The following is a 22,466-nucleotide window of genomic DNA, read 5'->3' on the forward strand; positions in this document are numbered from 1 at the left end:
ATGAGGGAAACAGTCACAACATCAGTGCTTTAGCTAGTTAGATAACAAGGTACTTGCAATGTACTTCATAAGTGACTGTAAGCACTGTCATGTAGAGCAAATCCATCAACCTCAGTGTCGCCACTTGAAGTGTGTCAGTGCAGGAGAACCAAGGCCGTGTGTCCTCATCAGTCAAACGCAAGGCTCCCTAACTTAGAACGGCCCCTACCTCTCTCTAGTCCACTTGCCCATACCTGGGACTGGTCCTTGCTACCCAAACAAATAAGGTAACAAGTGTGGCAATTCCAAACCTCACTCTTCCTGCCTTCCTTCCTAATCTCTTGGGTCAATTTCTTTAGTGACTACTACACACAAGTTAACCTAGGACTCCCATCGAATGGACTGAAACCTTTTTTAAAGATGCTCAGAAAGCAATATTCAAAAATGCAAGAGAGAAAGCATCAGAAAAGAAACGGCAGTTTCTTCTGGGACTTGAGACAGAAAGGAGTGGAACATATAAACACTGGCATGGGATCGATCTATTTTTAGCAACTAACACAGTCTGACTAGAAAAATTCTTCTTTTCATCACTTTCTCCCATATGACTCTGTGCCCAAATATTATCCTTTTGCAATTACCACCACTGCCTGCCTCATTGACAAAAATACTCAAAGGAGTAATTCAGAATGCATTCTTCCATAGCCAGTCACCTTGAAAATTACCAAGAACCTATGTAAAAGTGACTCAGTCGTGTCTGACTCTTTGCAACCCCATGGAGCCACCAGGCTCCTCTGTCCATGGAATTCTCCAGGCAAGAACATTGGAGTGGGTTGCCATTCCCTTCTCCAGGGAATCTTCTTGATCCAGGGATCTCCTGACTGAGATGGATTCTTTACCATCTGAGCCACCAGGGAAGCTCCTATAGCTGGTCCCATAAACCCTAAAATGATGCAACCCCGTCCTTAGGATACTCATGTTCTTTCTTCATCTTTCCATTTGTTACGTTTAGTTCTCAATTTCTTAAGATTTCAAATCTATTATTTAAAAGTGCAATGAAGCCGTTTATACAAACCATATTCCCCAGTTACTAGTGAAGCTTCAAATATCTAAATATCCTCTAAAGTTTTATCATAATTTACCAATTAAGCTAAGCAAAATATGAACTATTTAAAGATAATCCCCTTTACTTCAACTAAAATATTGATGATTTTAAAATATTGCTGCCTTTGAGTTTTTAAAAAATTAGCCAAGTAAAATTACATGGCTTTTTAACTCAGAGATTCTTCTCCTTTCATTGCTAAAACATCAGTAATAATGTTTGTGCAAGCCAAGTTTTAAGAGTTAAATGAGTTTTTAAATTGGCATTCGAAAATCAGATATATTAGAAATTAATAATGCATCAGCAAAACTGCCACTCTCCTACTTTCAAGATGAAAGATCTTTGCAGTGTTTAAGCATTGCCAACCTTCAGTAATCATTTCCTCATAGCAAATTAAAAGTGGTATAAATTAGTATCAATATAAATTTCTGTCAAAAGTCCTAAAAGGAAGCCCCTATTTGTAAGGTCATTCTTGTAATTTAAAATATTTAACAGTGTTAGCTTGCTGTAATCTTAAGGTTAATTAAAATACCATTTCCACTAATCTGTAGCTGTTAAGCTTGTTAAAATATTACTTTTTTGATAATTTCTTATAGCTTAGGCTATAGAGAACTCTTCTGATACTAAAATCTAAAAACCACTACACTGTAAAACTAGACTCCTCTTGACAAGCACATGGGAAGAGATTTTCCACAAACTGTTTTTAGTTGAGTCCATCTGCTTATAGTTTGGGGAGTCACCTCCATGTCCAGGCATATCTGGTGCAGTCTGCAGCTGTTGGAATGGCCACCATAGAGGTGGTATGGTTTCATAGTCTAAAGTCTCTGAGTTTGGTTTAGTACTACCCAAAAGTGAGACAGTGTGCTTAGCTCAACATAACCCTGGGCCACGTGAGCTGAGTCTACACTCCATCAGATCCAACACTATTGACTTCCTCAAAGATGAAGAATCTTAATAGCTTTTTATGAGTCACTGCCCAGAAATGTAACCCAGATTCAGCCCTCTACACACACCTCCTTCAAAAGATCCTCCAGAGCAGGGGTCAGCACCCTACACACACCATGGGCCGATTCTGGCCACAATCTGTTTCTGTATGGCTTGTAGGCTGAGAAGACTCTGCATGCTTTTAATTGTTAAAAAATAATCAAAAGAAAGATAACATTTTGTCACACTTTAATTATATATCATAGTATATGAAATTCATATTTCAGTGCCCATAAATAAAGTTTTCCTGGAAAACAGCCATGGTGTTCATTTATAGATTTTCTATGGCTGGTTGCACACTAAGCGTCAGAGCTGAGTGGTTGTAACAAAGACTTTATGGTATAGAAAATGAAGAATATTTGCTGTCAGACCCTTTACAGAAAAAGTATTCCTACTCTCAGTCTACAGCATTATCATTCACTTAAGGTTCTATCTATTCTTCTTCATATAGTATCCTCAACTCCTTCATCCATTTCTAAGACCTTTGCTTTGCGCACTCTGAAAACTCTCCCCATGATCAACAAAAATGATTAGACCATCAACCTCCTTTAAAAGAAAACAAGCTTTCCTCTGAGTTCTCTCAGTTTCTCAGAGTCCTCTCAAATGCTGGGATTTTAGTCCCTCACTTCACACAATCTCAAATTTGTGAAGTGGTGTTACTTACAATGTTATTTCTTGGTTAATTTCTCCCCAACCTTCTTACTGAACAAACAAAACAAACAAATCACATAGATTTACAATGACTACCACATTGACAAATCCAAAGGACATTTTCTTCATGCTCATTTATTTCAATCTTTGAATAGCATTTGAGCTAACTTCCTCTTTCTTTAAATCCCTTTATTCCCTGAATTCTGAAATATGATAATCCACTAATTCTTTTCCTGCCTTTTTTTCTCATTATAGGCTCATCCTCCTCTACTCATTAATTGGAATTCTTGAAGGTAGTCCTAGCCTTCTTCCTGCTTCACACTAAATTCTCTCTTATGGCAATCTAATCAATGCTCCAATGTTTCATTTTCTATCTAAACACTGACAACTTCCAAATCGGTATGCCTACCCCTGAAATTCTCTGAGCTTCAGACCAAATAATTACCTATTCATTATCTCACTCAAACAGATCAAAGATCCCTCAAAATCATCATGTCCAAGACTGAATCCCATCTCTTCCACTTCAAGCCTAGTCTTCTTCCAGGCATAGGGAAAGATACCTCCTTCTATCTGGGTATGCAAACCAGAAACTGCAAAATCATCCTTGATAGCTTTAACATCTCACTTCCCTTCACGCCATCTATCCAAGCTATTATCAGGGCCTGTTGATTTTATCTTCTAAAAATCTTATCCATTTCCACTCTTGAGGTCCAGGCTATTATCATCTGTCACTAGGACTCTGGCAATACTTAACAAATAGTTTCCCTGCATCTCCCTGGACCACCCAATCTGTCCTCCACTGAGAACCAAAGTAATCTCTTCAAAAATAAATATGGTACCCTTTCTTCCACTCCTAACTAAAACATTTATATGACTTCTCACAGTTCTTTGGAGGAAAAAGGCAAAAATCTGTAACGTTTTTTACAGGCTACTCTCTCCCTCATAAGCTAAACTTTTAATTCATGGGATCCATCCTGCTCACTCTGCCATGGAATCTTTTCATATGCTGTGCTCTCTGCTTATCTCTTCTCAGAAGACCTCCCTGTCACCTATTTCATATTCAATAATTTGATCATTTTATAAACACCTTTTCCATCACTAGACTGGTGGCTCAGACGGTAAAGTATCTACCTGTAATGCAGGAGACCTGGGTTTGATCCCTGGGTCAGGAACATTCCCTGGAGAAGGAAATGGCAACCAACCCCAGTACTCTTGCCTGGAAAATCCCATGGATGGAGGAGCCTGGTAGGCTACAGTCCATAGGGTCGCAGAGTCCAACACGACTGAGAGACTTTACTTTGAGGACAAGATCATGGTTTTTCACATCCTCAAATCCAGATGCTTGGCAGATTTATTCATAAAAATATTACAAATTAATGAATTAGTGAAAGCTAATATATGCCTAATTTAAAATCATTTCATCTTAAATTTACATTGTTTTGAAAAGTCTGATAAAAGTAGCAAATAAAATTTCTGATCAATGTTGTAAAATTATGATGTAACTAAAGTATGTGTAATTCCAGAAAAAATATTTCAAATAAAACTAATTCTTTTTAGTATCAGAGCACTGAACCTATACTCTCCTTAGAAAATAAATTAGAAAACCTTTTTACATTTGAAGTAATCTCTGAGTTGCCTACCCAATGTTCATTCTCCACCTCATCCTTGCTGTCCTGATTTTGATTAAGGGATCACTTTTTCTCCTTTTCACTCAAGGAAGGCTATAATTATTTTGACTGGTATAAGTCAACTCTGGTGATCCCATGCTCCCTATCAGTGAATGATCTGGGGATGCCGCTGCTGCTGCTGCTAAGTCACTTTAGTCGTGTCCGACTCTGTGCAACCCCATAGATGGCAGCTCACCAAGCTCCGCCATCCCTGGGATTCTCCCAGGCAAGAACACTGGAGTGGGTTGCCATTGCCTTCTCCGGATCTGGGGATAGACACAATCTATTTCTAGCCAATGTGACACAAGAAGGGGCTTCTGGGAAACATTTCTTCACTCATAGTGAAGAGATGATCCTTTTCTGCCTCTAGACAAATTGACACCAGTCTGTGCAGTGGCCATTGTTAACAATATATGAAAGAAAACAAAATCCAGAAAACTATAGAGAACATAACTGGAATCCTGTCACACTATGCATGAAGACTCCCTACCTCTGGATTTCTTGCTTCTTTTATGCTTAAATCTGTTTGAGTCAGTATCTTCTACTATTTGCAGCTAAAGTCATCCTGCTGCCGCTGCTGCTAAGTCGCTTCAGTCGTGTCCGACTCTGTGCGACCCCATAGACAGCAGCCCATCAGGCTCCCCCGTCCCTGGGATTCTCCAGGCAAGAACACTGGAGTGGGTTGCCATTTCCTTCTCCAATGCATGAAAGTGAAAAGTGAAAGGGAAGTCGCTCAGTCGTGTCCGACTCTTAGTGACCCCATGGACTACAGCCTACCAGGCTCCTCCATCCATGGGATTTTCCAGGCAAGAGTACTGGAGTGGGGTGCCATTGCCTTCTCCTAACCAACAGAAAAAAAAATTTGACTCAATCTCCTCAAATGAGAAACATTGTTTCTGTCAACTCAGTGAGTATTATTAGCATGGCAAATAGATTGCAACAGTAATCACTATATAAACCTAAGAAGCAAAGTATTTAAGAACCCAAAGAAAAATTTAAGAAGAAATTTAGCAAGCTGTGAAAATGAACAGATAACTATGAAATTAATTCACTAATTTACTAAAAATATTTCACCTCTGGAAATTAATTCTACTTGCTCAGTAGAAGAGAACTACAATTTATCATAAATATTTTGAGAAAGGGAATCAGTTATTATACTTCTTTTGCTAACTGAAAAACTGTCAAATACATTACAAATTTTCAATGAATTAACACATAATAAAATGTACTTGATAAGACTTTCTATTTAAGACATTTTGCAATGACTTATAATAAATATTATAACCATTTTTTTAATCTGAAGATGCCAGGAAATTGGCTGAATTTGCACCTGTTATTTACTTTTTGTTCTTACTAAGTATTAATAGCTAAAAGTGGTTGCATCATTTGGCATTCTCATCAGTCATCTGTGAGATTTCCAGTTATTTCAGATTTTTATCAACTCAGTATTGTCAGTCTTTTAATTTTACCCATTCTAACAAGCTGGATAGAAAAGACAGAGAAACCAGAGATCAAATTGCCAATATCCGTTGAATCATCAAAAAACTAAGAGACTTCCAGAAAAACATCTACTTTTGCTTTACTGACTATGCCAAAGCCTTTGACTGTGTGGATCACAACAAACTGGAAAATTCTTCAAGATACGGGAATACCAGACCACCTGACCTGCCTCTTGAGAAATCTGTATGCAGGTCAGGAAGCAACAGTTAGAACTGGACATGGAACAACAGACAGGTTCCAAATCAGGAAAGTATGTCAAGGCTGTATATTGTCACCCTGCTTATTTAACTTATATGCAGAGTACATCATGAGAAATGCTGGGGTGGATGAAGCACAAGCTGGAATCAAGATTCCCGGGAGAAATATCAATAACCTCAGATATGCAAATGACACCACCTTTATGGAAGAAAGCAAAGAAGGACTAAAAAGCCTCTTGATGAAGGTGAAAGAGAAGAATGAAAAAGCTGGCTTAAATCTCAACATTCAGAAAACGAAGATCATGGCATCCAGTCCCATCACTTCATGGCAAATAGATGGGGAAACAGTGGAAACAGTGACAGATTTTATTTTGGGGGACTCCAAAATCACTGCAGATGGTGACTGAAGCCATGAAACTGAAAGATGACTGCTCCTTGGAAGAAAAGTTATGACCAACTTAGACAGCATATTAAAGCAGAGACATCGCTTTGCTAACAAAAGTCCGTCTAGTCAAAGCTATGGTTTTTCCAATAGTCATGTATAGATGTGAGAGTTGAACCATAAAGAAAGCTGAGCACTGAAGAACTGATGGTTTTGAACTGTGGTGTTGGAGAAGACTCTTGAGAGTCCCTTGGACTGCAAGGAGATCCAACCTGTCCATCCTAAAGGAAATCAGTCTTGAATATTCATTGGAAGGACTGATGCTGAAGCTGAAACTCCAATACTTTGGCCACCTGATGTGAAGAACTGACTCATTTGAAAAGACCCTGATGCTGGCAAAGATTGAAGGTGGAGGAGAAGGGTATGACAGAGGATGACATGGTTGGATGGCATCACCAACTCAATGGATATGAGTTTGAGTAAGTTCCAGGAGTTGGTGATGTACAGGGAAGCCTGGCATGCTGCAGTCCATGGGGTCACAAAGAGTTGGACACTACTGAGCAACTGAACTCACTGATTCTAACATGTGTGCAGTGGTAACTCATTGTGGATTTAATTAGCATTTCTTTGATGATTAGTAACATTGAGCATCTTTTTATGTGCTATAGTTTATTTCTAGGTATCTTAGTAGTGTTCAAATCTTTTGATTGTTTCTATTGAGCTGTTTGCCTTCTTACTATTAGCAGAGATTTATACACACACACACACACACACACACACACATATACACGCTGAGTGCACATTGTTTGTCAGATATGTGTTTTCTGAATATCTTCTCTCCAGTCTGTGGCTAGATTTTTCATTTCTGTTGTTGTTTTTAGAAGGGCAGAAGGTTTAAAATTTTGGGTAAAGTAGATTTAATAAGTTTTGTTTCATTTTGTTTTAGTTCAGACTTTTTAGCCTAGCTAAAAAAATCTTTGCCTACCTCAAGGCTGTGGAAAAAAAAAAAGTCTCTTCTGGGAGTTTTTTCAGTTTTACTCTTTGATGAAGTATGGATCGGAGTAATTTCTTATCATACAAATATCTAATTTTCAGCAATATTTGTCAAAAAAAAACCTGTCTTTTTCTCACTGATTTATCAAGATTAATTTGCTATTATATGTGTGGGTCAATTTCTGAAATTTCCATTTTCTTTCATTGCACTTTATATGTATCCCAATGCCAATAGTATTCTGTCTTGATTATTTTAGCTTTATAATAAATGTTGGAATAAATGTTGAAATGAGGTAGTGCAAGACATCTTAATTTGACCTTCCAATTCTTCTGCATTTCCTAAGCTTTTATTGATCTTTTTGGATCCACAATTAATTTTTCTGGTCTTTTCATGAACCCCCTACAAGTTCAATAAACTTCCTTCCCTCCGACTGATCAAAATAGGAATGTCGCCCTAGCCTGCACGTACCGCCACAGCTGTTTCCTTCTTACATCTCCGTTAGCTCTTTCCCCGGTATATGCTTGTGCCAGGTCTTGTGGAGTTACTCTGTCCATGAGTAACTTAGTGTTTAGCCAAGATACAAGCGGGACCCTAGGCAAATTTGGGAACTTTTCTCTAAATATGTCCTTCATCTGTGGCATTTCACGATACTACAGCCATTTCAGCCTCCCCGAACTTTGATGTCTTGTGGAGACCACTGTGCTTTTCTTGGATTCTCTCTCCCTAGACCGAGTCCAAAAATTGCCTCTAGGTATAAAGATAAGGTAAATTGTACACACTTCAGTTTTTCCTGCTCTCTCCAGCATGGTAGTCTGGTGCTTCCAGTTGTCTAATGTTTAAACATAGCTGTCTTGTATTTTTTGTGCAGTTTTCAGTTATTTAAAATGGGATGGCTGGTCTAGTACTAGATTATCTGTTATGACTGTAAACAGATGTCTCAAATTTTGTTAATGGTTATGTTAACTCATTTTCCTAAGCAGCACTAGTGGTAAAGAACCCAATTGCCAATGCAGGAGACATAAGAGACACGGGCTTGATCCCTGGGTCAGAAAGATCCCCTGGAGGAGAGCATGGCAACCTACTCCAGTATTTTTGCCTGAAGAATCCCACGCACAGAGGAGCCTGGCAGGCTATGGTCCACTGGGTCACAAAGAGTCGGACATGACTGAAGCAAATTAGCACACATAGCACACAGCTCATTTTTAGGTGAGAACACATAGGAATTGAAATGTGACCAACAGTATATTTGTGGCAGTTTCACATAACAAAAAAAAATAATGTTCTTCAAGTCCGAAAATGGATTCTAGTCCTAGCTATTCCAGTTAATCCACTTTGGTTATGTCAGTTAACTTACCTAAGTCACCATTTTCTAAGTTAGCAATTTTTCTAATAGTCCAGTAGTTAGATTATTAGATAAAATTGTATTATTTCATAAAATTCTGTAATTATAATGTCCAGAAATTAAGCTTCAACAAGGATACCTTAATGGTAATGTATATATGAAAAACTAATTTAATTAATGCTTCAATTTAACCATTATTGTTATATGTTCTTAGCAATTTAAATGTATCAAGATAAAAAAATGTAAGTATAAAACCATTATAATTTTAACAAAAAACAAAAATAAATTTAACTTTTCAGATTTAATATTATGTTTATGTTTTAACTGTTTAGGGGAGTTAAAGCATAAAGTTAAAGACTGTCCTTAATTACCATCTGTAACATAAATGAATCTTTAGACTGAAAGTTATCATTTGTTTTTATTTTAGCTAAAGAAATCCACCTCCCTCCTTATTATTTCATGCAAAAAAAATTCTGGCTGGCAAGTAATCACTTATAATGTTCTGAAATAATATTTTAATTGTATAACCCTAAAATTCATACTACATAAATAGAAGACAACCGGCAATCCATGGCCTCTTGAGAATAAACTGTATTATCAATTTCTATATTTTTAAATATTCTGCTTTCATATTTTTTAATCTGATATTAAACCCTGGTATGGATAATAGACTAATTTTTAAAGCAATAATAGTATCAATGGGCTTTTGCTCATATATCATAAAAAACTCTTTAAAGAACTTCCAACATAAATAATTATGCATGACCTCTCCTGTCGGAATCCATGTTGAACATCCTTAATCAAATTTTGTTACTCCAGGTGCTACCTTTTGAATCTCTTAAAATGTTCTCTAAATTCTTTAGTTCACACTGTGTGGAAAATCTCTGTTATAGCAACTGATTTGTATGTGAACATTCCACAGTCATGCTGTGGAATTTTGTAGGTTGTATTTTTTTTTAAACTAAATTGGGCCTTTCCTATTTTTCTTTTAATTGAAGTATACTTGGTTTACAATATTGTATCAGTTTCAGGTATATAGAAAAATGATTCAGTTATATATATATTTTCAGATTATTTTCCATTAGAGGTTATTATAAGATATTAAGTACAGTTCCCTGTGCTATATAGTAAATCCTTGCTGTTTATCTGTTTTATGTATATTTGTTTGTATCCATTAATCCCCTACTCCTAATTTATCCTTCCCAACCTCCCTTTCCACTTTGGTAATCATAGTTTGTTTTCTATGTCTATGAACCTGTTTCTGTTTGTATACAGATTCATTTGTATTATTTTTTAGATTCCACATATAAGTGATACCATGTGTAATAAAATTTATCTTCCTCTGATTTCACTTATTATGATATTATTTAGGTTTGTCTGCTGCTGCTAAGTCACTTCAGTCGTGTCCGACTCTCTGTGACCCCATAGATGGCAGCCCACCAGGCTCCCCCGTCCCTGGGATTCTCCAGGCAAGAACACTGGAGTGGGTTGCCATTGCCTTGTCCAATGCATGAAAGTGAAAGTGAAGTCGCTCAGTCGTGTCCGACTCTTCACGACCCCATGGACTGCAGCCTACCAGGCTCCTCCATCCATGGGATTCTCCAGGCAAGAGTACTGGAGTGGGGTGCCATTGCCTTCTCCTATGTCACTGCAAATGGCAATATTTCATTCTTATCATGGCTGAGTAATATTCCCTTGTGTAAATATATCACATCTTCTTAAGCCCAATCTGGTTTGGGCACTTGAGTTGTTTTTTTCATATCTTGACTATTGTAAGCAGTGCTGTTAGATATGCTGAGGTGCGTGTATCTTTTCAAATTAAGAATTTTTGTCTTTTCTGGATATATGCCTAGGAATGGAATTGTTAGATAATATGGTAGCTCTATTTTTAGTTTGTAAACAAACATCCATACTGTTTTCCATAATGTTTGCATCAATTTATATTTGAAATGGACCTCTCCTTTTAAAAAATATTTTATTTATTTATTTAATTATTTGGCTGTACCAAATCTTAGTTGCAGCATGCAGGATCATTCGCGGTGGTACTCAAGCTCTTAGTTGCAGCACATGGGATCTAGTTCCTGACCAGGGATCGAACCCACACCCTCTGCATTGAGAGTGAGCATTGGTAGCCACTGGATCAACAGGGAAGTCCCAAGAGTCTTTCTTAAACTTCTTAATGTTTTTTTTGTTGTTGCTGTTTATTGAGCTATTTTTCAAACTAACAAATGGTAAATATCATAGAAACCTAACTTTTTCTCTGACTTAAAGGCATTTGATAAAGTCTATTATTTATTTATACCCTGACTATCGTATGTGAGTAATTCCCTCAATACTTATGTGATCTTTCAGTAGTAACAGGGAAAAATCACTGCAATGAAATATGTTTACATACAAATATTAAGGGAAAATTTACTTTTTTCTAAGTCAGACTTACTATACATATACTACTCCCATCTTGCTAACTTGTTGACATTTTCCTTTTCATGATTTCTGAACTCCTTGTACTAGTTCTCATGGCAACTAGTGACCTAATTTCCCATAAACTGTTTCTTATCACACAGCTTATCTCTCTCTTATACCACATGAGAAATGGAAATACAGAACAAACAGAAGACTGTGAAAATTTCCATCAATTTGTAAGTTTGAGGTTTTATAACACCAGAGAACAAGAGTTCTTAAATTTTAGTGGGACTAGGCAACATCTGGAGACATTTGTTGAAATTCAGATTCCCAAGCTGGAGACATTTGTTGAAATTCAGATTCCCAAGCTCAAGAGATTCTTGATAGGCTTGGAGTGGGGCCCAGAAGTCTGAATTTTTAACATACAGACCAGATGATTCTGATTCAGAAAGTCACTAGCATTATGTGCACAATAGAGTAAAGGAAGATAGAGGGAGGACTAGGAGAGAGGCACCCAAGAAAGGAGAGAGAAAAAGATAATCTCCAGGTTGATGGTGAAGGGACTAACGTGGTTATAGGGAATAATCAGGTCAAACTGGAGAGTGAGAGAACATGGCTTTTTTTACATTCTTTCATTGATTTCATTATCTTTTTCATCATTTCCACCACTGTAATCTCATGCCATTAGTGATAGAATACAGAAAACTAGCAAAAAACAAATGAATAAAATATAATTATTAACTGCTGATAAAAAGATAAAGATGTCTCATAAAGGAGATGCTATCCAGGTGGCTCAGTAGTAAAGAATCCACTTGCTAATACAGGAGAGGCAGGAGACATGGATTCAATTCCTGGGTCAGGAAGACCCCCTGGAGGGGGAAATGGCAACCCACTTCAGTATTCTTGCTGGGACAATCCCATGGACAGAGGAGCCTTGTGGGCTACAGTCCATAGGGTCTTAAAGAGTTAGACATGACTGAGCACACGTCCTGGATAATATAATAATTCGCACAGCTTAATACCACTTCTCTGACAAAGATTCCAGGAGGTAACTGAGGGAAAATAAAACTTATCTACCACAATGCTAACCTCAAAAAGCTATATATCTAAAGCAGTTTTCATTTTCCATTTACTTTGCACTTGTGCCCCAAAATTTTTCCTAATATCTTTTTCAACACGTGGATAATGTTTAGCCAATCCCCATAGTAGTGGGTGCCATGTGATTACTAAAATCATACGAAGTAATTCTAAAACCACCTGATTCCAATTTCAAGGGGATGGACCATCATTCTGACATTCTAGAGTATAGAGAAGAATGATATCACTTTTGCCCTCATTGAAACTTAAGTAGCTAACCTCTTAACCTTCATTTTGATTATGTATCTATTACTGAAATAGTTATTTCTCCTTGACTCCATTCTGAGTATCAGAGAGGACTTTTAGGCTCCAACTATCACCCATCTTACATAACTCCCTCATTTCACTGCAGTAACCTTCACCATATTAGAGTCCTTTACTTTTTACTTCAGTTTTATATTACTTAGCAATAATCTAAAAATAGCCATTAGTCCCTGATATTCCTAATATTTTATCATAAAAGAAAATAATTTACATTTTTCCTATGACTATACCACCTTTTTAGTCCTACTGCTGATCTGGTATTAATTGGTAAATGGGCACTGCCCTGTGATTATCAACAAAGCTTTCAAAATTTAAATTTTATTCAAAAAATAATTAGCTAGCCTTATTTTCCCTCCGAAAAGTTCTATCAACACCAACACCAGTATTTAACTGCCTTCTCTCTTTTACCGCATTCTTAAAAGTAATTTTGAGACAAATGTTTACAATACATTTATTACTGAATCATGTTCTGACTTTTATAAAAATTGTGAAAGTTCTCTAAATTTTACAAACTGAAGAAAAAAATAAGTGAAAGAATTCTTTGAACACCCAGTTTTAAATAAATTGACCTCTCATGTCAAAAAGCAAAATAGCAGTGACATTTTTGTTTTATACTCAACCTTTCATCTAAGAACATGTAATCTGTAAGAGTGACTATTACCCCAATTTTACCACTGAGGCATAGAATTACAGAGATTGAACTGAACTGAACTCAAGAGGTTGTCTAATCTAGCTTCCTTCTCCAGGAATGACTACATTTGAACAATCCAAGAGATGTCCGCATTCTCTATTTTTCAAAATCTCCAGGGAAGATGTTACAACTTGCCTTAGCAATTTGCTCTGGTGTGTAATATCCCTTATTTCACTTATAATCCAAATCTGCAGATAAGAAGGAAATAAAATCCAGTTTCCCAGCTCCTTAGTAAATATTCTTACCCAGATGTAGTTATAAAACAACTACAAAAATAAGTAGATGAAGAAATAGATACTTCAAAAATAAAAATTTCCAATATCTAGTCAACTATTCACCTGTTTTAAGCAATATTCATTTTGAAAATATTCTGGTATAACAAAATGATTTATAGCTATCTTCATTTCACAATAAATGTTTCCCATTAATAAGAAAAATAAATTCTATTAGATGTGTATTTATGAGTCCTAAAGAGAAGAATGGGCTTCCCTGGCAGCTCAGCTGGTAAAGAATCCGCCTCCAGTGCAGAAGACCCTGGTTCAACTCCTGGGTCAGGAAGATCCCCTGGAGAAGGGATAGGCCACCTACTCCAGTATTCTTGGACTTTCCTGGTGGCTCAGACGGTAAAGAATCCCCCTGCAGTGCAGGAGACACAGGTTTGATTCCTGGGTTGGGAAGGCCCCCTGGAGGACAGCATGGCAACCCACTCCAGTACCCTTGCTTGGAGAATCCCAGCAGACAGAGAAGTCTGGCAGGGGCTACAGTCCGTTGGGGTCGCAAAGAGTCAGAGACTAAAGAGCGACTCAGCACAAGCACAAAGAGAATAGCAAGATAAGAATTTAATGGGAACTTTCTGGGTGCCAGGCATTGTACTCCACACATAATACCACACTGAACGCTAACATTAATTTTATCAGATAGGCGTATTACTATCACTAGTTTTCAGATAAAGAAATTGAGACTCAAAGTAAGTTATAAAAGGTCTTATAGATAGTGAATGACAAAACTAGGATTAAAACCGAACTAGTTTGGTTATGTTTCACTGTCTCTCAATCCATATTTAATAAATTTTCATTGTTTTTATTATTATTTTCAAGCTACTTTAAGATTCACTGAAAAATCCTTATCTGAATGAAAAGACTCCCCCCCCCCTCCACCCGGCCACCACCAAAATTCCCATTAGTTTCTCTGTATTTTTAAATATCAAAGACCTGGGAAGTACAAGCACCTTATTTAAAAAATGCATTTATATGACAATACTTTAAAATTTGTTTCTTAAAGTTGGCTGAATTGTTAAATGATTTTTCTTAGTCCTATCCAGATTTACTTTTTAAAATGCATATGGATACTTTTAAACTGAATCCTTGCTATTTCAGATGTCATTGATTACTCTGAAGAGCCAGAGGGGCTTCTAGGTTTTAATTACTCTTCTAAATGGAAAGGAGCAGGTTTGAGCTTTGAAGCTAGCTAAATTGACTTCACCCGAAATACCCTGTAAAGTATTATAACCAACTGGAATGTCTCCTCAAGTGTAAACATAACTTTGACCTAAGGAAATGGCCAAGTATGTTGGCCAAATTATTTCCTGAAATGCTATTGCTTTATTTAAGTAAATTATGTTTTAAGTGCAATAAACATACTTCTAACCAGCTGAATTCTTGCATTCTATATAATGACTCCTTAATATTTCAGTTTATTTGCTGACAGTGATATACAGAAGGAAAAAACACATTTCAAGAGCCATAAAAACTTTGAAATTTAATTTTTACTTCAATATTTAATACAAGATTACCTTTTTCATTGTTTCCTTTCCCACTGTAATCTCATGCCCATCCTGCCCCGTGCCATTCTTAAAGAGCAGAATTCGGGCTGAGGTCTTCTCAATACGTTTTTGCATTCTAATAGAAAGAACAGGCTTGGTTTTCCGTCTTTTGACATCAGTAGGAAGCATCAGCCCATTCATTGTCCAAGTTACTTTCTTCATTAACAACAGATGGTCTAGAAGAGATTTTTTTTAAGTCAAGTCAATATTTGGCTTCGAAATTAAAAATGGACACATCACGCTTCCCCTCCCCCCATTACCTATATTGTATACACCGGCCAGTCTCCATTTAGATGCTGGTTTCCTAAAATGCTACCACCAGCTTCCCACTAACCGTGACATAAGCTGTAGCAAGCTGTCTGCTCTGATAGCCTGCATAAATCATCATTTCTGAAGGGAACAGATGCTCAGGGTATGAAAGAGTAATACCACAATTTAGTCCTAATTAAAATTCACCTTAGCATGCCTCTATCACTGATCACGTGCACTGAGCTGAAAGCGTCCATTGAAAGGGTCTAAGATCCTTTGCTTACTTGTAAACAACAGGGCTCCTGAATTTTTGTGTCCTTTAAGGGTGGGAAAACACTTTTTTCCTCTTCAATATGATTATTAACCATGTTGCTTTAAAGAAGATGACCTCCAAATAGTAGTCTTATACATAATTCTTCTCTTGTGACTAGAATGAAGGTGCCTTCTAGGACATCTTTGGTAAGAGATTGAAACTATTTCACTAAAAATGAAACCCAGTTTTTCATTAACAATTTACTTTGACCCATACATTTTCAAAGATGTGTGCATGAAATAAGTTTCAAAACTCCCACTAATATTAATGGGAGTGCAACTAAATTACTATGTATGACTTTGAAAATGTAAGGGTAAGAATAGAAGTGCAGTATATTGCAATACTAAGTTGCTGTCAGAATTCCTCTCTTTTCAAGAGGTTTCATTTCACAAATAAATAATTTGCACCTGAGCTGTTTATTTGTGCATTCAATTTATTTTAGATTATATTTTCTGTTCATATAAATTACAAAAATACAATGATTCCTCCCTCATCTGCTTATCTATCCTAATAAGAGAAACAAAATTTTATTTGCATATAACTGAAAGTAGCTGCATTTATTTATTTGCCCAAATTTCCAAATAACTCTTTGCTATGAGCATTTACCTTGAAAGAAGCATGACCTTTTGAACTTAGAAATGGGACTTTATATAAAATCTGATAGTACTGATATGAAACATGAGCCAGTGGTTGTAAACAACTTTCAGGTCCCAGAATGGCTATATTAAATGTTCAAACAACTTTCTCTCTCCCTCTCTCTCCCCACCAACATATACAGACTCACACATACATACATGTACACACATATACAGTGAGCAGAAATAAAAGCAAAACTTAGAGAATAAATTAAAACTAGGAGATTATAAATATGATTAAGATTTAAAGAAGAGAAAAAACTTCACAGAAATTAATGACATATTTTATCACTTTGTAATCTTAAATCAGAGAAGAAAATGGCAACCCACTCCAGTACTCTTGCCTGGAGAATCCCAAGGACAGAGGACTGTAGCCTGGTGGGCAATAGTCCATGGATGGCAAAGACTTGGACACGACTTAGCAACTAAATAACCTTAAATGGATAGGAATTAGAATTAGAAAAATAAATAGAAGTTAATGAGACCATATATGCCTGAAAGAATTGAAAACAGGTGGTCAAATAACTGTATGTATGCACATGTATGTTCATAGCAGCACTATTCACAATAGATAAAGATATAAACCAAATCTCTACTAATGGATAAATGGAAAAATAAATTGTGGCATATATATATATGTGTGTGTATATATATATTTTTATATGAAGAAATATGATTCAGCAATAAAAATAATAAAGTACTGATACATACTACAATGTCGATGATCCACAAAATATTAGGCTAAGTCAAAGAGCATATTCAACATCACTAATTACAAAGAAACGCAAATCAAAACAAGGTATCACCTCACAACAGTCAGAATGGCCATCATTAAAAAGTCTACAAATAATAAATGCTGGAGAGGGTGTGCAAAAAAGGGAAGCTTCCTATACTATTGGTGAGAATGTAAATTGATACAGTAACTAGGGAGAACAGTATGGAGGTTCCTTAGAAAACTTAAAATAGAACTACTATATGACACAGCCATCCCACTCCTCATCATATACACAGAGAAAACCATAATTCAAAGAGACACATGCACCCCAATGTTTACTGCAGCACTATATACAATAGCCAGGGCATGGAAACAACCTAAATGTCCATCAAGGGAGGAACGGATGAAGAAGTACTATGTATATACAAGGGAACACTTTTGTTGTTGTTGTTTAGTTGCTAAGTCCTATCCAACTCTGCGCCCATGAACTGCAGCATGTGAGGCTTTCCTGTTCTTCACTATCTCCCATGATTTGCTCAAACTCTATCCATTGCTGCTGCTGCTGCTGCTGCTAAGTCACTTCAGTCGTGTCTGACTCTGTGAGACCCCATAGACGGCAGCCCACCAGGCTCCCCCGTCCCTGGGATTCTCCAGGCAAGAACACTGGAGTGGGTTGCCATTTCCTTCTCCAATGCATGAAAGTGAAAAGTGAGAGTGAAGTCGCTCAGTCGTGTACAACTCTTAGTGACCCCACGGAGGCTCCTCCGTCCATGGGATTTTCCAGGCAAGAGTACTGGAGTGGGGTGCCATTGGCTTCTATCCATTGAGTTGGTGATAACTATCTAACCATCTCATTCTCTGCCACCCTCTTCTCCTGTCCTCATCTTTTCCAGCATCAGGGTCTTTTCTACTGAGTCGCCTCTTTGCTTCAGGTGGCCAAAGTATTAGAGTTTCGGCTTCAGTATCGATCCTTCCAATGAATACTAAGAGTTGATTTCCTTGTAAGACTGACCAGTTTGATCTCCTTGCAGTCCAAGGGACTCTCAAGAGTATTCTCCAGCACCACAATTCAAAAGCATCAATTCTTCAGCACTTAGCCTTCTTTATGGTCCAACTCTCACATCTGAACATGACTACTGGAAAAACCATAGTTTTGACAATATGGACCTTTGTTGGCAAAGTAATACGCTCTGCTTAGTAATACGCTAACTAGGTTTGTCATAGCTTTCCTTCCAAGGAGCAAGCATCTTTTAATTTCATGGCTGCAGTCACCATCTGCACTGATTTTGGAGCCCAAGAAAATAAAATCTGTAACTGCTTGAACTTTTTCAACTTCTATTTGCCATGAAGTGATGAGACCAGATGCCATGATCTTAGTTTTTTGAATGTTGAGCTTTAAGTCAGCTTTTTCACTTTGCTCTTTCACTTTCATCAGAAGACTGTTTAGTTTCTCTTCACTTTCTGATTTTAGAGCAGTATCTGCATATGTGAGGTTGTTGATATTTCTCCAGGCAACTTTGATTCCAGCTTGTCATTCATCCCAGTCCAGCATTTTGATTAATGTGCCCTGCATACAAGTTAAATAAGCAAAGTGACCAAATACAGCCTTGACATACTCCTTTCCCAAATTGGAACCAGTCTATTGTTCCACGTGTGGTTCTAACTGTTGTTTCTTGACCCACATACTGGTTTCTCAGGAAATAGGTAAGGTGGTCTGGTATTCCCATCTCTTTAAGAATTTTCCACAGTTTGTTGTGATCCACATAGTCAAAGGCTTTAGTATAGTCAATGAAGCAAAAGTAGATGTTTTTCTGAAATTCTCTGGCATTTTCTGTGATCCAAGGAATGATGGTAATTTGATCTCTGGTTCCTCTGCCTTTTCTAAGTCCAGTTTGGACCTCTGGAGGTTCTCAATTCATGTATTGTTGAAGCCTAGCCTGAAGGATTTTGAGCATTACCTTGCAAGCATGTGAACTGAGAGCAACTGTACAATAGTTTGAACTTGCATTGCCCTTCTTTGGGATTGGGATGAAAACTGACCTTTTTCAGTCCTGTGGCTACTGCTAAGTTTTCCAAATTTGCTGATGTATTGAGTGCAGCACTTCAATAGCATCATCTTTTAGGATCTGAAATAGCTCAGCTGGAATTCCATCACCTCCACTAGCTTTGTTCATAGTAATGTTTCCTAAGGCCCACTTGGCTTCACACTTCAAAAGTCTGGCTCTAGGTGAGTGACAATCCATCATTGTTATTTAAGTCATTAAGACCTATTTTTATACAGTCCTTCTTTGTATTCTTGCCACCTCTTCTTAATCTCTTTTGCTTCTGTTAGGTCCTTACCATTTCTGTCCTTTATCATGCCCATCCTCACATGAAATATTCCCTTGATATCTCCAATTTTCTTGAAGCGATATCTAGTCTTTCCCATTCTATTGTTTTCCTCTATTTCTTTGCATCATTCACTTAAGAAGGTCTTCTTATCTTTTCTTGCTATTCTCTTGCATTCATTTGGGTATATCTTTCCCTTTCTCCCTTGCCTTTTGCTTCTCTTCTTTTTTCAGCTATTTGTAAAGCCTTCTCGGATAACCACTTTGCCTTCTTGCATTTCATTTTTTGGGGGATGATTTTGGTCACCACCTCCTTTACCATGTTATGAACCTCTGTCCATAGTTCTTCAGGCACTCTGTTTACCAAATCTAATCCCTTGAATCTCAGCCATAAAAAATGAAATTGTGCCATTAGCAGAAATGTGGATGGACCTAGAGACTGTCACCCAAAGTGAAGTAAGTCAAAAAGAGAAAAATAAATGTAGTGTATTAACACATATATGTGAAATATAGAAAAATGGTACAGATGAACTTATTTTCAAAGCATAAATAGACACATAGATGTAGAGAACCTATGGATATAAAAGGGGGAAGGAGAAGTGGAATGGAGTAGGAAATTGGGATTGACATTTATATAATACTATGTATAAAATAGGTAACTAATGAGAACCGATTGTACAGCACAGGGAACCCCATTCAGTGCTCTGTGGTGATCTAAATGGGAAAGAGCATCAAAAAAGAGGGGATATGTCTACACGGATAGCTGATTCACTTTGCTGTAAGGCAGAAACTAACCCAACATTGTAAAATAACTATACTCCAATAAAATCTTTTTAATTAAAGAAAAAGAAAAAAGAAAAAGAAATGATAGTCAAAAATAAATAAATAAATGAAAAAAAGGATATATACTGTATAATTCCATTTATAAGAACTATCCAGAATAGGTAACTCCACAGAAAGAGCATTGAAACAGATGTGTGCCAGGGGCTACAAGAGGAGATAGTAGGGAGAAACAAATGGATAAGGGGTTTTATTTTGGAATAATGGGAATGCTTTGGAACTAGATAGTGTGGTTGCACAACACTGAAAATGTACTAAATGTCACTGATTGTTCACTTTAAATGATTAATTTTATGTTATGTGAATTTCATCAAACAAAGAAAGAAAGGAGAAGGAAAATGAGAAAGAGGGGAGGCAGAGGAGGAGGAAGGAGACTACTAATGGTGAGTCTCTGTCTGAAAATAAAAGGCATCTCTCACTGGGAAAAAAATAAAATAAATTCCTGTACTTTGATAGGAGTGTACCCACAATGTGGAGACCCTCCAGATGTTTAAAGGGTATAAACCTTTAAACTAGGTTTGAATCTCAGCTCTGTTACTTAGGAACCCCAGATAAGTTACACCTCCTTGAGTCTCTGATTTCTCATCTACAAAGTATGCAGGGGGCTCCACTCCACCACCTGATGAGGATTAATTATCTTACAAGGAAAAGTACCTAACACACTGAAATCACTCCATAAATGTTGGCTTCTCCTCCTGCATCCCTGAAATCCCATGCTTATTATGTAGCTCAATGGTATCCCACTCCAGTACTCTTGCCTGGAAAATCCCATGGACGGAGGAGCCTGGTAGGCTGCAGTCCATGGGGTCACGAAGAATCAGACATGACTGAGTGACTTCACTTTCACTTTTCACTTGCATGCATTGGAGAAGGAAATGGCAACCCACTCCAGTGTTCTTGCCTGGAAAATCCCAGGGATGGGGGAGCCTGGTGGGCTGCCGTCTCTGGGGTCGCACAGAGTCGGACACGACTGAAGCGACTTAGCAGCAGCAGACTATACTGAGCCATCAGAGTCCAACCAGGAAAACAGAATCCACTCAGAGTACTTGAGAAGAGGGACAGACTGCGGGGAATTGGTTATGTAAGTGATGGAAAAGACCGCAAGCAACCAAAGGACAGTGATGCAACAAAGAGATTAGTAATAGCAAGAAACCATTCCCACCAAGGCCAGAGGGAGGAGGTGTGACAAGTACTGGATTTAGAGTCTTACCAACAAACCATTTTTCTCTTTGATTCTTTCGCCCAGGACAGGATTTGGCTGAGACAAGTGAAGGGCCAAAGATGCAAAATTTGGGGAAATATGCTCAGGGTGGGGCAAGCACACAGCCATCGAAGTGAGGGCCCCCTTAAATCTTGTCCTGTATGTGCTGCATTAGTCTCTCCCAGACCCCAGCCCTGGTTTTGACTGTCTGCCCTATGTGCAGAACTCCTGAAACTCCATTCAAAATAATGCTATTAGCCAGAAACTGTTTTATATGACTTACGGGTTTTAACTCATCTAGTCCTCTCAATGCCAACACCTTTGACTGTGTGGATCACAATAAACTGTGGAAAATTCTGAAAGAGATGGGAATACCAGACCACCTGACCTGCCTCTTGAGAAATCTGTATGCAGGTCAAGAAGCAACAGTTAGAACTGGAGATGGAACAACAGACTGGTTCCAAATCAGGAAAGAAGTACGTCAAGACTGTATATTGTCCCCTACTTATTTAACTTATATGGAGAGTACATCATGAGAAACCCTGGGCTGGAGGAAGCACAAGCTGGAATGAAGACTGCCGGGCGAAATATCAATAACCTCAGATATGCAGATGACACCACCCTTATGGCAGAAAGTGAAGAAGAACTAAAGAGCCTCTTGATGAAACTGAAAGAGGAGAGTGAAAAAGTTGGCTTAAAGCTCAACATTCAGAAAACTAAGATCATGGCATCCAGTCCCATCACTTCATGGCAAATAGATGGGGAAACAGTGGAAACAGTGGCTGACTTTATTTTTCTGGGCTCCAAAATCACTGCAGATGGTGATTGCAGCCATGAAATTAAAAGATGCTTACTCCTTGGAAGGAAATTTATGACCAACCTAGACAGCATATTAAAAACCAGACAATATTTTGCCAACAATGGTCCATCTAGTCCAGGCTATGGTTTTTCCGGTGGTCATGAGAGTTGGACTATAAAGAAAGCTGAGTGTCAAAGAATTGATGCTTTTGAACTGTGGTGTTGGAGAAGACTCTTGAGAGTCCCTTGGACTGCAAGGAGATCCAATCAGTCCAT

The 22,466-nt window shown here is 37.6% G+C and overlaps 1 protein-coding gene across 2 annotated transcripts in view; it reads right to left on the reverse strand.

The window, feature by feature from the left end:
- Positions 1-22,466, reverse strand: part of DCDC1 (doublecortin domain containing 1) — a 477,869-nt gene that overhangs the window by 396,298 nt on the left and 59,105 nt on the right. For both annotated transcript variants that reach the window (XM_055549196.1, XM_055549197.1), the window contains exon 6: positions 15,083-15,288. In XM_055549196.1, coding sequence (XP_055405171.1) covers positions 15,083-15,288 — 206 coding nt within the window. The remainder of the gene's footprint in view (positions 1-15,082; positions 15,289-22,466) is intronic.

This window comes from Bubalus kerabau, chromosome 15 (assembly GCF_029407905.1).
Source record: "Bubalus kerabau isolate K-KA32 ecotype Philippines breed swamp buffalo chromosome 15, PCC_UOA_SB_1v2, whole genome shotgun sequence".
Taxonomy (NCBI): domain Eukaryota; kingdom Metazoa; phylum Chordata; class Mammalia; order Artiodactyla; family Bovidae; genus Bubalus; species Bubalus kerabau.